We start from the raw sequence: 15,420 nt of genomic DNA on the forward strand, positions 1-15,420 counted from the left end.
TTACAGATATAACATTTGGTACATATATTAAGGACTCCTTTTAGCATGGATTTTGTTTTATGAATTATTTTGTGAATAACCTTACTATTTTACAAATATAATTATTTGAATATTGTTATGTTCGTTGTATACAGTATAAAAATGTTGTTAGACTATGCATGGTAGATATGAGGTTATGACAGTACTGTTTTGAATAATGTATTTCTTATTGTTTTTATTTTTGTTCAATTATAATGTATCATATAGATTTATAATCCCCCTTAAGAACTAATTTAGTCTGAAATTTGTTGGGCAATACAAATAAAGACTACTTGCAATAACAAATGGATTTTTTTTCTCCATTCCTGTTTTCCTGCAGTGCTGTTCCTTCCCATTTTGGGATATGCCAAGAGCAAAGCATTGACTTTTGATATACATCAAAGCTAACTGGAACCTCTCAGAATTAACAAAGCCTGCACTAACACACTCTCATTCTGAAAGGATTCACAATAAATATCAACCTCCTTTCCAGCGCACCCTGCTTTGTGTAGTGCTTCACACTTGGGATGTAATAATGCTGCACCCAAAGATAAGTTACGGACAAAGCCAGTTATAGATTACACTTATTTTGTGACCTGTTAGGCTAAAAGAAGAAACAGAAGCAACTAATGTGATGTAAAAGGAGATTAAATCAGTCCTTGTTCTTACATATAGATGCACTAAGACTATATATGTGTTTAGAACTGCTGCTGCAGAAAAATGGAAATACTGTTGATTTTTTAAAATTTTGGTATAAGTTTCAGATATATATATTTATATTTATATTTATATATATATATATATATATATATATATATATATATATATTTTTTAAAAATCAGACTTGAGTGGAAAAAATCAGGTTACTGATGATCCACACAGTTTTGATCATTTAGCATTCATATTTGGGAAGTTGTATGCATGCATGCATTTTTTTTCTAAGCAAATTTTTGCCCACAAGTTTTAATATGTGGTTGTGGGTTAGTAGTTTTTCCTTAAACCAAGATTCTTTGTATTCTTTGTGTGATGTTTTACAAAATGAGGTGTCGCCAATTTAATCTCGAAGAGCCTGATACTCAGAGCAGGTGCCAATTAAATCCCATAAAGATGTGATTAGTTTCCTGGCTTCGAGCAATCTCTTCTATGATGCAGTGCTGTCGCCACAACGAATGGAGTTTTCGGTATCGTTCATGACACAGGTGCAGAGGATTGCCTCTTCTTCAAAGAGAAATAAAAATACAACTATTAGGGTTTTAAAAATAATATTTAGTTTTGCTGCATTTTCCTTGGTCTACTCAGATACATGTCCCAGAATCACAGGATTATAGAGTTGGAAGGGACCATTCAGGCCAATTAATTCAACTAGCCATATGAGCCCATTCTGCCCAGGGGAACCCACCACGTTGCTGGGTAGTTGGTTCCACTGCTGAACTGTTCTTACTACTGAGTAGTTTTAGTTAATTCACAGAGAAATATTTGGGAGCAGCAGCATCAGGCACAAATCCAATTTCAAATTTTCACTAGCAAACAAAAGTCTCTGTCGTTTGGGAAATCAAGCAACATGTTACTGGCACTGTTATGGTACATTTCTGTTTCTGTTTTAAAGAAAGAGAACAGTAAGAAGTAATCCAAATAAAAATACAAAATCTAAATCTAGCATCCAATAACTTGAATATGAAGGATGGTAAGAATTCATTTAAAGAAACTAGATAGAGCTTTTTATAAGAAAAAGAGCAAAACAGTAACTTACATCAGATTTGGATCTGTTTCTCCATATTCATCTAGATATGGTGCAGGATAGAAAGAACCTCTATTTTTGCCACCGATCAAGAGAACTCTGCAGTCTCTGATTCTTAAGGAGAAAATAGAAAAAAGAAAATCTGAAAATGAACAGAAATTTTCAGGCAGTTTTGGTACAAAAATACTAAGGATGTGCAAACAAAATAGATCATATCTAGAGAAAGTCTGGGGAACAGACTTATTTCTCACTTATTTTTCTATGGTAGCAGATCTACCTTTCCACTATTCCCAAGGATCAGAGCCTTATTAAGTGGGAGGAGCTATGACATGGGCAAATCAGGTGATCCCCCAAATTAAGCACTGATTTCTTCTCTGAATAAGGTCCTTCTTACTGAAAACACTACCTAATTTCAGGGATCACCCCATTCTTTGTTAACTGTACTACAATCTATCCAAACTGAAGAGGCCCCTAATCCTGCCATGAGGAAAAGAAAGCAGAACAATTATTTTTACCCACTTCTTTCTTTGAGGTGGCATCTGAATTATGGGTGCTATTCTCCAATACATCTGGCACATGCAAGATTGGGAATCCATCACCATCTACCTACCATTCCCCAATTAACTGAGATTAACCTTATTTTCCAACTGTCACTTACTTGAGAAAAATGCAGACTCCAGCACCACAGGAAACAGCATGTGAATTGCAAGCCCCCATCTCTTCTCCATTTACTAGCACTTGACAGCAGGTGTTCTGAGAACACAACATAGTCCCACAAAACAAACATAGGACAGGATGTTTGGTTTCATCATCAGAGGATCGAGGGCACCTGTAAAGGTAAAGTTAATTAGACAGTAAAGTTTGGAGCCAAGATGGGTATTTTGAAAAGTGCTATTGTAAATATATTGCCAAGTTGTCAACAAACACCATCTCATTGCTAACATTCATACAACCAGACAATTAGAAGGTAGATAGTAAAACATATTTTTCAACATTGCTATATTTCACTGCAAATAGAAACCAGTTATGACAGAGAGTAAAACTAGCCAATTCCAAACAGTTTTGTGCTCTCAATACAGACTTTTACCTAAGAGACATGGGCCAATTTTAGATGTATTTAATACTGCTTGCTTTAATGTCCAAATGTTACAATGTTTACAAATAAATAAATGTGTTTCTCCATTTATAAAGCTGAAACTTGTCAAAATGGGAAGAAAACCTCTGAGGTAAATTGTCTCTACATTCAAACTATGGTGTGGAATTTTACTATGTAAAGCATAATCCATGATTTGACATTATGACTGAACATAGTCACAATTTCAAATTCAAAACCAGTTGAAGCCTTAAGAAATGATCTTGAACATAGCCTTTTCAATCTATAAAATATTATTTAAATTGGGTAGCAGTAAAAACAACTAGGTAACAGATATAGTAATAAAGTACTTCCAAAGTTAAACTTGCAAAGCACCTTACACATTTTGAATATTAAGAAACAACAATATTACGCATTATCTTCTTAACCAATATCATTTGTTGAACTTCAAGGGCAATAATGTTTTCCAAATAGTGGATTTTGTATACAATTTTTTTAAAAATCCAAACTGTTATCAAGTAAACAACCTTTAAAACTGTTCTGCAATATTACACCAAGGGTACCATCCAAATGGTAGTCAGTTCTATACATGTAATAAGTGCTACTTTACTATTAGATAAGTGTGTATAAGATTATAGTTTGAAAGATGATGATGATAATAATAAATATCACCATCCTTGGCATTTGATATATAGTCAACTTACAATAACTGCCATGTACTTTATACTTATTTAAAGAAGATTAAAAGAAAAAATCTACTCAGGTGCAAAGGTGGCAAACCATTTCCAGTCAGAATTGGCACCCCTAGAAATGCTTTCAAAATAATTGGAAGCTTTTTCAGAAAAGGTAATAATGGACATTACTCTTTACTCAGTTGTGAAAAGAAGAGTGAGAGCTGTGCATGCAGGCCTGTTGTCAAAGTTGCGACACACAAGAAAGTCCATCTCCAGCCTCGGATAAAAATGCCTCCTTATAACATTCCAGCAAGCCTGGATCTGGAGACGAGGGCCCTGTTTAGGTCTTGCAGAGTAGAAGAGAAGGCTTCAGGAGGAGGCATACTCCCACTACCACCTTTTGAAAGCTTTCCTCTTGTGATATAGAGCGCTAAGATAATTCAGGTGTGGGTTAGTTGCCAGCCTGAAATAAAGCTTCTTACCCTTATATGTACAGCAAGGAAAAATGTAATGACATTGTCTGCTTAACGAGTGCTCCTTTAGTTATCCTTAATTCAGTTCAATGAAAGACTGAATTCTGGTTCTCTTCTGGTTCTCACCTAAACTGAGATCCTTGGTTCAAAAGGCAGCTGTAGTCTTCTGGAAGCTCTATCAATTTATTTCTTTCCCTTGGATATCTAGTTGTTCAAACAAAAAGAATTACAGTACTGTATGCCAGGGTTCAACTACGTATCAAAGCATCACCTGCTAGAGCAGTGTTTCTCAACCCTGACAATCTGAAGATGTCTGGACTTCAACTCCTGGTATTCCCCAGCTAGCATGAAGTCCATACATCTTCAAGCTGCCAAGGTTGAGAAACACTGTGCTAGAGTATTCTTCTGTGGAATTTGGAATCTTTTGCATACAAAATGGCATAAGGCAGAAAGATAAGGTAATTACGATGTTCAAGGTAGGAATTTATGAGAGTTCTATATTATGCATCTACAGAGAATTATGAAACAATCAGTTGAAAAAAATAGCATATGCATTTCCTTTCTGTTACTATTTCTAAATAATGATAATCTAGAGAGACATGCAACTAATTACACGTGCAATGAAACCATTAAAAGGAGATCAGATGAGGGATAGATCTATGATCGCATCCTCAACATTTCTTATCTGCAAGCATCTGTAGAGACCTTGAAGATGGGTCAGCAGGCCTTGAAGATGGGTCAGCACACCAGCGATGGGAGAAGGCAGGTTTAAAAGGTGTGAGAGAGTTCTGAATAAGTGTTCATGTGAACATTTCCACCCAATTTTTAAGCCCTTCAAAGAGCTCCTTTATAAAGAAATACAAACCATCTGATTACTCATTTCTACCCCCCACCCCAGTGTCTGTTAGGACCAAGGACTGCTGACTTGTGGTTCTGGAGTAATATAAGTAGTCCTCGCTTAGCAACCACAATTGGAACCAGCAACCCCATCACAAAGCGACGTGGTCACTAAGTGAAACATCACATGACCGTGATGGACTTACATCACTTCTCAATCAGTCATTAAGTGAGTAACTGAGGGTTGTTAAGTGAGACATCATGTGACCACAACTTGAGATTTTACTGCTGGCATCTCTATTGACTGCTTGCCAGGAGTCAGTTGTGGTGTGTGCAAATGTTGATCACATGACCATGGGATGCTGTGACAGTTGTAAATGTCCACCAGTTGCAAAGTGCTTGAATGTTGATCACGTGACAGCGGGGACGCTGTGACAGTCATAAATGCAAGGACTGGTTGTAAAGTTACTTTTTCAGTGCCATCATAACTTTGAATGGTTGCTAGAGAGGGCAGTCGTTAAGCGAGGTCTACCTGTAGCCCTGTTTATTGAAAAACAAATTCTAAAGAATCTATTATATATGATGGCACTTTGCTACCCTCCCCCCAATTTGAATACAATGTCTAACGTATATGAAATAGGAGATATACAGAAAGATATTCTTCTACCAAGAAACAGTTTACTTTCAATTATTTGTACTGACTCACGTGCCAGTCCTAGAGTCAATTTATTACTCAGTCCAGATATCTGCTATCCTCTAAATCAACCTTTCCTACACTGGTGGTAGATTTCAGTTCTTATAACTGGGGAAATAATTATGGGGATTGGGGAACTGAAGTCCAAAATATCAAGAAGAAACACGGCTGGGGAAGGCTTCTCTGAATATTATGCTTCAATAAATTGATTGCATTTGTGTCTCAAAAAGGAGTGTGGAATTTACAGTAAAGAAATATTTTGAAAGGAATGAGTAACACATAACATTAATAAGGGAATGCTGCAATCTTACTTGAAAGATGAACGTTAGTTGAAAACACTATTCAATCCATTTTCTACTGAATTCCAGTGAAATATTCACCTCTCACCCAGAAATTATATAAAAAGCATTCAGAAGCAGCAAGTTAGAAATACACTCTGGTTTTGATTAATAAAGTCCAGATAACTTGTATGTAGTTGTAGAGTCAGAAGAAATGAAACTAACCTTATTGCAATACTTTTTCCCTCCAGGAAGCAAAGTACAGCAGGATCAGCGCACCAACTGTTTGAGAAACTTTCTATCAGTCTTGTCAGTGGCAAAAACAAGGGGAAAGACTTGACAAAAACAAGCCATAGAATCCAAAATGGGAAGAAATCATTTAGGCTCCTGAGCATTATCTCCTATTCAGGCAGAAATCTATTAAATTATCCCAAAAGATCACTGTCCAGTCTTTCCTTGAACAAATCCAGCGAAGGGGAACTCGGCACGTCTCTTGATCTGGTTCAATGCTGAACTGCTTTTACCATTAAGAAGCTTTTCCTAACATTCAGCTGAAATCTGCCTTATTCTATGTAACACAATTATTCTGTGGCTACACTCTGGGGCAGCAAGGAAAAAGTTTTAGCCTTCTTCTGTGTGACACCCATTACAATAATTGAAATTGCTATTGTGTCCCTCCTCCATTGTCTTTTCTCAGGCTAAACCTATCCACTTCCCTCAAGCTCTTCTCTTAAGCCTCTTCTCTCTGATCATCCTCACTGCTTTTTTTTGTATCTGCTACAATTTTTCAGAATCTCTTTAAAAATATCTTGCTCAGAATTGGACCATCCAGTATAGAGTGGAACTACTGCTTTCTACTGATGTAGCCAAAATTGCATTTGCCTTTTAACAGCCATGTCACATTGCTGAATCTCTAGATGTGGGTATGAGAACCCTACCCTGACAAACATATATAAACAGGCACGTATATTTGAATAGATAAGTGCACTACTCTCAGGATGCTAAGGGACCCTGGGAGCAGAGAACAGTGCCCAAATACACAACTGATCAGGCTTTTCCATTATTAGTCCTTGAAGTCAGTTTTCACACTCCACCACTCTAACCTTTTTGCCCTTAAGTCTGCAAGCAATCTCACCTTGGAATTAATTCAAACTGTTTTCATTCCTGCCCCCAAGAAAAAATCCTATGCTTACTGCAAGACTGAGGGTTGGTTCATCATTTTGTACTTCTATAAACATTAACTTCTGATTTTCTAAATAAATGCATCAAACTACTTTTCCCAAGAGGATCCCAGTAGCAACCTGAAAGTGCTTTCCCAAGGCCTAAGATAAAGGAGAGCTTTCTCAAAGCCAAGTCACCGATAAGCAATTATTATGCATAAAATTACTTAAAATTACTGTATTAGTATTAAATATGATTACATAAATGCTAAACATTTTAGTCTACTTGTATTTAGGTCAGGGTTGTCCTATACTGGCAGACTGCTCCCTAACATATATGCACAGCCTAGGTTAGCACAACACGCTAGACATGACTAAAATGAGAATGGGTAGTTTGTGGTTCACTGAACTGTGGGAACCTAGCCATTGTCTTAGCGTGTATATGTTAATAATACAGCTTATTTGTTTGGGTATAGCTTGTCAGCTGTTTTTTTCCATCAATTAAGAATACCTCTGAAGTAAGGGCTCCACAATATTCCAATATTCTTGGAAAAGCATGAACAGATTGGTAGGTAGAGACAAGTAGTCACAAAGTGCCTTGAACTGATCTTCCTCTGAAACTGTGAAAAGAACAATTTTAGCTGTACCATTAATTGCACCACCTAATATAAAAGCCTTCTTTATTCAAAAGCTGCAGTCTATGCAGTCCATCAATTGAATCAGTATAAAAAATACTGTAAATAACCAGATTTGGATGCTACATTTTAAGAAGAGGGTTTTCAGTGGAGAATACTGCCTGAAATTGAGAATGTTATGGATGTGAATTGATATTAAAAGTATTTTTACACCTATTTAATAGTACATTTTGCTTCCTGAATGATTTGAATTTGACTCCACCTCAGAATTAATGAGATTACCCTACATGGCTACTTACCGGATGAAAGTTCTTCGGGTGGAGGTACTGCCAGCAGATAATGGAAGAACAAAGCAGCGCAGCGGAGGTAGGGGGTGATCCCTTTCTTTATGCAATCCCACAAATACCAACCTGGAACTTGCAAGCTGTAGCAACTATAACATATATAACGTATGTGGATTTAGTATTTTCAGAACTTTGAAATTGGATTAAAACCCTAGCTGATTAAAAATAAATGGCCAAGGTGTGGTGAAAAGTATAAAAAACTCTCACCAAAACAGTGATGCTGTTTCTTCATACACACACAGACACACCCCTGGGAAAATTCATGGAAAAGTGGTAAAAATAATCAATCCCACTCCAGAAGTATCCAGTTATATTCAAATAATATACAATCAGTTAGTGTTGTTAAAAAGACTGCTAAGCGGGTTGCTATAAAAGCTCTTTTTCTGCTCTGCCTTCCTTTTTCTGTTTATCATCTTTCCTTCCATTTATGCTCTTAACTGCTGCCCAAAAAGAACTTGTTCTGTCAATATTGAAATTATTTATTTTCTTAAAGGTTTTATATAAACTTTTGAGGCAAAGCTAAAAATGCTTATAAAACAATTAACAAATGTAATAATTCGGCAACATTGCATTAAATCATATTTGCTTCTAGCCATGGTGTGCTGATTAAGCCCCAAATCAGCTTCAGTTAATCTGAAAGATGAACAAAGCAATCATAGCTTGTTTGGCCCATTCCCATTCTATTTTTCTTCGGTTTTAAGCAGCTCATATCTTGCCTCCCTAATGAAGTGGTTCACGTCTTAGGCTGGACACAGAAACAAGCCAAGAATAAATCAAAACACTGCACATCATGCAAACTAACAACTGCAATCAGGAAACCAAAAGCAAGCCATATTCTCAAACTAGGTTTTTCTGGCCTAAACACCCCCCCCCCCACATAGACTTATTCACTGATGCACGTTTGTACAACATATTTAGCAAAAATCACAAAGGCATTACTGATGTGTGAACTTCTGGACTGAAGAAACCTTTCCTCCCTCCGTTTGAAAACGTGAAGCACCAATGCAACATGTTTACCTTCCAAGGTGTATCGCAGATAAGCCACTTACCAATTTGTGTATCTGGAAATTTCTTTGCAAAAAGATTCAGCAGCACGTGCTTCTTCACTATCATTCAGTATCTGAGCAGAGGGACAATCTGAAAAGATCATTACTGCAATTAACTACTATCAAATCTGAATGACTTATGAATGGCTGTATCCGGTTCATCATCATAACAGCACCAATATCACATTTGAATCCAGTGAAAGCTAAAGATAAAAAAAAACACTCCAGCTGGGAATTTATTTTTTCAGGTGGAGTGCAACTGCATGCAGAACAAGATGAATCTCAATTCCCCTACCCCACTACCCCAGTATAATTTCCTACTGTCCAATAACATCTCCATCTTGCCTAGATTTAATACCATATGTTCTTTCTCACCCAGCCCATTACCGAATTTTGAAAATGTTACTTTCTTGAATGGCAAGAAGAAGTAGAGCTGGAAATCATCAGCAGGCTGATGGCACCCCACTGTAAGCTCTGAATGAATCTTCCATTGATTTTGCATAGATACTGAAACTATGGTGACTAGATAGAATCCAGCAGGACACCATAGATCAATGGCTTATCTACTGAACAGCACAGCCCCAGGACAACTTCTGGTTTGCCAAGAAAGGCCTGAATGACTGCAAAGGAGTGCCACCAAAGTCCAAAAGGATACTTTGCCTAAAGGTTGTGAAAACTACCAAGAAGTCCAACTAGCAGAGCCACACTCCTCCATCGCCAAGAAACCAAAGTAAATTCAGTACTCTATCTCAATTGAAAACCCAGTTAAAATGGTGCAGGCAGTTGTTATCATCCAGATGCATTCAATCTGATATACACAATCCAGGTCAGGTTGAATAATGCTACTAAAAATCAATTAATTCCTTTCTTCCAGGCCATTTAAGGTAAAACATATAGTGAAAACAATCCACCCCTTTTAAAAATAATGTGCAAAAAGAAAAAAAGGAAAACCACTGAAAAGTACCTACACAGAAACATATTTGTTTTGTGTTCATCAAAGAACTGACCCTACATATATAATTACGTAATGTTGCACTATTAAATTATTAACATTTAAGACAATTCAATTTGCAGTGAACAAGGAAATTAAGCAAATAGACTGGTATATGAATTGTTAAATAATTTATAGAGAAAGGGTGTTCTTTCAGCCTTAATATCAATATTTTTCTGAACATAAAACATTAATAATATCCATTTACTGATTTTATATATCACTTTTTTTCTTTTAAAAGAATTCTGTATAAAACAGTAATACTGAAAACAATATACAGTTAACACAAAGAAAATGTAATATCTGCAAGTAGGACCCAAAGCAAAGCCTCTAGAGCTGATCTGAGTCTACAGATCAACTGATACCGGAAGCCTACAGGTCAGCTGATAATGGGGAAATTTTCTTTTAAGTACTTGCATCCTTCACTATTTCAGACTTTATTGATTAGTACCAATACATTGAATTAAGCCTGGTACAGCTATTGGTACATTCATAACTGGGATAGGGAAACAGAAACATGAGAAAAGGGAACAAATAGACAGATGGGTTGCCCAGAAGGCTGCAACTGAGAATCAAAAACCAAAAAATCTTGTGCAATGGTGTTATCTTCACCAGAATTATCCCTTCTGTTCACAGCTGTTGGCAGAACATGAACCTCCTTTCTTCAGGCCTGAGTCTACAGCCACTAATGCTAGGATTATGAGAGAAGTGGATATGATCAATGAACCACTGGGTTCTGTTGGTGATTCTCCTATATTGTTGGGTTAGGGAAAGTGAGCAGGAATGCACACACAAATAACACTTCACAAATAAATGGAAAGAATACAAAACTTTGGCAAAAGTATCTAAAAGTGATTTATTCTATTATCTTAAATCAAAGATACCTTTATCTGCTGTTGTAGTAAGAATAATTTGTGTTATGTGTGCCATAGTAAACAAGTGGAAGAGGTAGAGTTGGTTGCAAGCAGAGCTGATAGCTGAAGGTTGCAAGCCTACATTATCCTCCCAATACAAAGATGGAAATGATAACACAGATCCAACCTACAGAGGAAATAAGAAATTGTTTATCTTGGCTTTCATAATAGATGTTTAAAAACAGCTACCCAAGCAATGTGATGAAATATGCTTCAAAAATAAAGGTTCTATAAATCTCATACAAAAGATCAAAACCGTTGGATCTGATACCATATTTTTAAATTAACTAATGTTAAAATGTGTAGGCACAAGGAAGAACTGAAAACACACCCAAATGAAAACAATGTCATTTCAACATATTATCTTCAACAGACTACATAAAGCAACTATTACAGATATGACCCCAGAGAAGTCAAAACAACATACTGGGTCTACTCAGTAAGTCTCAAAAAATAAGGAACATTAACGTTAGCAGAAGCCATCAATCCACTTACCAAAGCATGGAAGAGGTCTACATCTAGAAGAGATGGGGTGTCTTCCACTTTTAAATTGGGCAAAAGAACTACAAGAGCAAAACAGACATTTCAGATATTGTTAACAATAAATTGAAAATACATTGTTTGCATTATTAATGAGTACGAGTCCTGGAAAACTTCAGCCCCAAACCTGCATAGCTTATACTCCTTTCCTACCTTCCCCACCAGCAACTGCTGCTCCAGAGAAAATTCAGCAGAACAAAAGACTCCAACAAACTCCTTCTTTACTATTTAACCTCAAAGTGAGAGGGTTGTTCTTGCTTAGGTATTTAGCCAACTGTCCCTCACATTTATTTATAGATGTCTTTGTGGGGGGGGGGTCAATAGGAGGCAAATGTTGATATGTACATTATATCATCATAAAATGATGTGATTCACATAGTTGTCATTTTGACATTATCATGACTTGTTTTTGAAGCCTAGCAATAGAAGGGGTTGATCGACAAATTAACTATGTATGCATTTTGATCTAACGGGGATTTCTAGAACCTTGCATTGCTAGATGTGCTTGCTTATACCTATACTTTTTAATGAATTATACAACTGTGTTAGGGAAGAAACAGTTGCAAGAAGATTTTAAATATTTTTAAAATCTTGTGATGAAAAATGCATTACCTCCTAGGAGACGTACAAGATGTTGTTGGATCAGGTTTTGTGGCACTGTAGTCCTCTGAACAGCTGCAAATTGTACTAGGGCTTTAAGACCACTGTGCTAGAGTGCAAGAAGAAGGAGAATGAATTTTTAATGAAATTGTCTTTATCTTTTTCTTAAAGAACTTTATCTTCAATGCCTGAAGAATCAGGACTGTAGTTCGGAGGCAAATAAGGGAAAAAATATATGCAGGGAGTGACTAACTTCCCCTTATCTAAAAGTCTATATATTAGTCAGTTGAGAAAATAAACATTCAAGGTACAATCTGAAAAAATTGCTTAAAAATGTCCAGCACTTGAGCATATGTTTAGCAAATAGCAAACATCTCTGGTTTTATAATTATTTGCTTTGTCTGAAAGGTGATGGTAAATTGCACACTGAAATGCCTGAACTTCAGTGGTCTATATATGAAGATATTACTCAGTTCTAGATTAGAACCTGCATGTTCTTTTTTAATAATTTATATTATCCAAGTAACAAGTGGAAACATCCTCCTTAAGGCAAGAATGCACCACTGCTCTTATATCATAGCCATGTAAGGACTGCAGCATTCCCCTGCCACCACCGAAACTGCTAAGAATTCTGGAACTGAAGTCCACCTAGGTTGGGGTCAGCTGATCTAGCTTAATCTCCTACTTCATACAAAACAAAAACGCAGAATGAAACTACAATATCTTTAACAGAGGACCATCCAGTGTCCGTTTAAATACATCTATTATTTGGAAGTGTCTTACAAGAGCAGATAATAACTAGGAATACAAATAATAACTCATAAAATAATCACAAACTCAGCTAGATCAGCACTCCTGAGCTTTGCTCACTGGAGATGTACAGATTAATATAAAGGGCAAAGCCAATCTTGTGTTAAGCAGTTTACTTTACAGTTAGTTATATAATTGCAGAATGGCTTCTTGACTATAAAAACTCATTAATTTTTTTTCCATTTTCCCTATGTGACTGAGTCACATTTTTCAAGTTAAAAATATCACATGTAGATTACAAAGGTTAAAAGGATCTCTCTCAATAAACTATTAGTCTATTTACCTTGGCAATGGATAAAAACATAGTTATTACCACTAGACATTCATACCTGTCTACTTTGTAGAGAGCCAAACAAAGCTTTGCCCTCATCTTCTAGAAGATTTTCTTTAAAAGCAAGAAGAAAATGTAAAGTGAGTAAGGTATATTTTAACAGTGGTCCAAAATTGCCAGATCTTTACAGCTCAATTCCCATAAATCTCTATAAACTGCTGCTTTCAACAGGATAGGATAAGATCTGGATTTTAATGCAATTTAACTGACATCAAAAATCTTGTTTTCACTGTGGCAATATCTTTACATCTGGCACGCTCCCATGTCAGAGCTAGTGTAGCACAAGATCTAAATGAGGTGTAACAATTCATTTGTTCAAATAATATTTTAGTTGTGAATTTTCACTTGAAATATGCTGTATCAATAGCAAATTATTACTGTATTAAATTGTATGACATTTATTTCTGAGAGCGTCCATCAGAAACAAGCTCCACTATAGTTAGTTAGACTTATTCTAAATTAGGAGTTCTGTTTCAGCTTATTAATTTGCACAGATGTAGATGTGTTACATCTATTTAGCAATACTGTAATGCACAAAATGGTTCTTCTTATCACTTTTCTAAATGAATACTAGAAATCAAAGTACAATGATTTAATAAACCAAGGCTTAGCCTTTGGGTACTATGATTTAATTTTGAAATTGCCCCTGGACATTTAATTATTTCTTGCCTTCATGTCTAAACATAATCCTAGCACCAATTCTAGAGTAACAAATATTTAGAATTAAATGTGATTTTGCAGTATGTAGAAATTACGTCTATTAAAAAATTCCCATCTGCAGCAGATACTAAAATACCGTATTTTTCCATCAATAAGACACGCCCATGTACAAGACGACCCCCACTTTTCCAACCCAAAGTTAAGAAATCAATATTTTAAAGATAGTGCAGAACACATTTTTATTTAGTAATTAGGTAACATTTACCTGATACACTCGGTGGGAGGAGGTCCAAACCGTCTCTCTGCAGCTCTATTTCCATGCTCTTTTGCATAACTGATTACATTCAATCACAAGTGAAACTGCCAATAGCTTGTCTCTGCAAACAGACTTCCTCCAATTGGTTTGTTCAGCATCAGCTGACGTCAGTTACATAAGGCTCGTGATTGGAGGAAGTCTGTTTGCAGAGACAGTATGGGCAGTTTTACTCGGGATTGAGGCTCGTGATTGGAGGAAGCCTGTTTGCAGAGTCAAGCTATTTCACTCGTGATTGGAGGCTAGCAATAGGAGAAAGTCTGTTTGCAGAGACAAAGTATGGGCAGCTTTGCAACCGCGCGGTTCTCTCCTCGGCTTACTTCCTTGAATAAGACACCCTTCAATTTTTAGCATAAGGATTTTAGAAAAAAGTATTGTCTTATAGTCGGAAAAATACGGTAGTTTTGTGGTAGGCAGTACCATTATTGTTAGTCAAAGGAATACTAGGAAAAAGATTTGTGGAAAGTAGTACTTTCTGAAATCAGAATGAAAAATTTCACTCTCCACTTCTAACAGCATAGGAAGTTAATGGGGACAGTAAGGATCTGACTTTTGTCTAGCATAATCCCACATTATTTAGCATTCTATATACTAACATTTTATTACTTACTTTTAAGTAGCTTTCCTTTATTTTCAAAAATATAGTTGTTTACTATTTAGGTAAGAACAAATAAAACAAAAGCTATATTTCAAATGGTCTCATAAATTCAACTTTTTACTCACCTAAACACTGGATTGTAAAAGCACAAGTGCTCCAAGTCATCACAGGAATACGTGGATCAACTTCATTAGGAGCAACTTGTAATCCAATTCTGTAAATTGCTGTGGCAAAGAGAACCACCATCTCTTTGATGCTATTTGAATATTCAACTCTGTGGAAGGAACACAGAAGTTGTGAGCCGGTGATGATAAAGTTCAAAGGATAAATTGTTATATTACCTGCAGTAATTTTCTTAATTATGTCAGAAACGTGCAATACTAAATTGTCACTGAAAGTTATAATCCCTGGAAACAGGCGTGAAATCTTAGTGCTTCAGGCTAGCTGCATTTGCTCAACAATGGTCTAGTGTAGTGTTTCTCAACCTTGGCCATTTTAAGATGTGTGGACTTCAACTCCCAGAATTCCCCAGCCAGCATGGCTGTCTAGGGAATTCTGGAAGTTGAAGTCCATATATCTTAAAGTGGCCAAGGTTGAGAAACACCAGTCTAGTGTAACAACCTGTGCAACTTTCAGTTGTGTGGACTTCAGCTACTAGAATACTCAGCAATGG

At 36.2% G+C, this 15,420-nt stretch overlaps 1 protein-coding gene across 2 annotated transcripts in view; it reads right to left on the reverse strand.

Moving 5' to 3' along the window:
* Nucleotides 1-854: 854 nt before the first annotated feature.
* UBR1 (ubiquitin protein ligase E3 component n-recognin 1) overlaps nucleotides 855-15,420 on the reverse strand; it is a 72,513-nt gene continuing 57,947 nt past the window's right edge. Inside the window, exons 35-47 of one of the 2 annotated variants that reach the window (XM_007425584.3) lie at nucleotides 14,873-15,021; nucleotides 13,175-13,230; nucleotides 12,048-12,144; nucleotides 11,391-11,458; nucleotides 10,866-11,022; nucleotides 8,994-9,081; nucleotides 7,900-8,033; nucleotides 7,477-7,585; nucleotides 6,031-6,087; nucleotides 4,123-4,200; nucleotides 2,415-2,585; nucleotides 1,769-1,870; nucleotides 855-1,236 (exon numbers count right to left, since the gene is read on the reverse strand). In XM_007425584.3, coding sequence (XP_007425646.2) covers nucleotides 1,095-1,236; nucleotides 1,769-1,870; nucleotides 2,415-2,585; nucleotides 4,123-4,200; nucleotides 6,031-6,087; nucleotides 7,477-7,585; nucleotides 7,900-8,033; nucleotides 8,994-9,081; nucleotides 10,866-11,022; nucleotides 11,391-11,458; nucleotides 12,048-12,144; nucleotides 13,175-13,230; nucleotides 14,873-15,021 — 1,408 coding nt within the window. In that variant the 3' untranslated portion in view covers nucleotides 855-1,094. The remainder of the gene's footprint in view (nucleotides 1,237-1,768; nucleotides 1,871-2,414; nucleotides 2,586-4,122; nucleotides 4,201-6,030; nucleotides 6,088-7,476; nucleotides 7,586-7,899; nucleotides 8,034-8,993; nucleotides 9,082-10,865; nucleotides 11,023-11,390; nucleotides 11,459-12,047; nucleotides 12,145-13,174; nucleotides 13,231-14,872; nucleotides 15,022-15,420) is intronic. The other variant, XM_007425583.3, reaches the window with a different exon arrangement.

Source organism: Python bivittatus, unplaced genomic scaffold (genome assembly GCF_059951505.1).
Source record: "Python bivittatus isolate LINGU-HERP-01145 unplaced genomic scaffold, Pbiv_v1 ctg000480_np1212, whole genome shotgun sequence".
Taxonomy (NCBI): Eukaryota; Metazoa; Chordata; class Lepidosauria; order Squamata; family Pythonidae; genus Python; species Python bivittatus.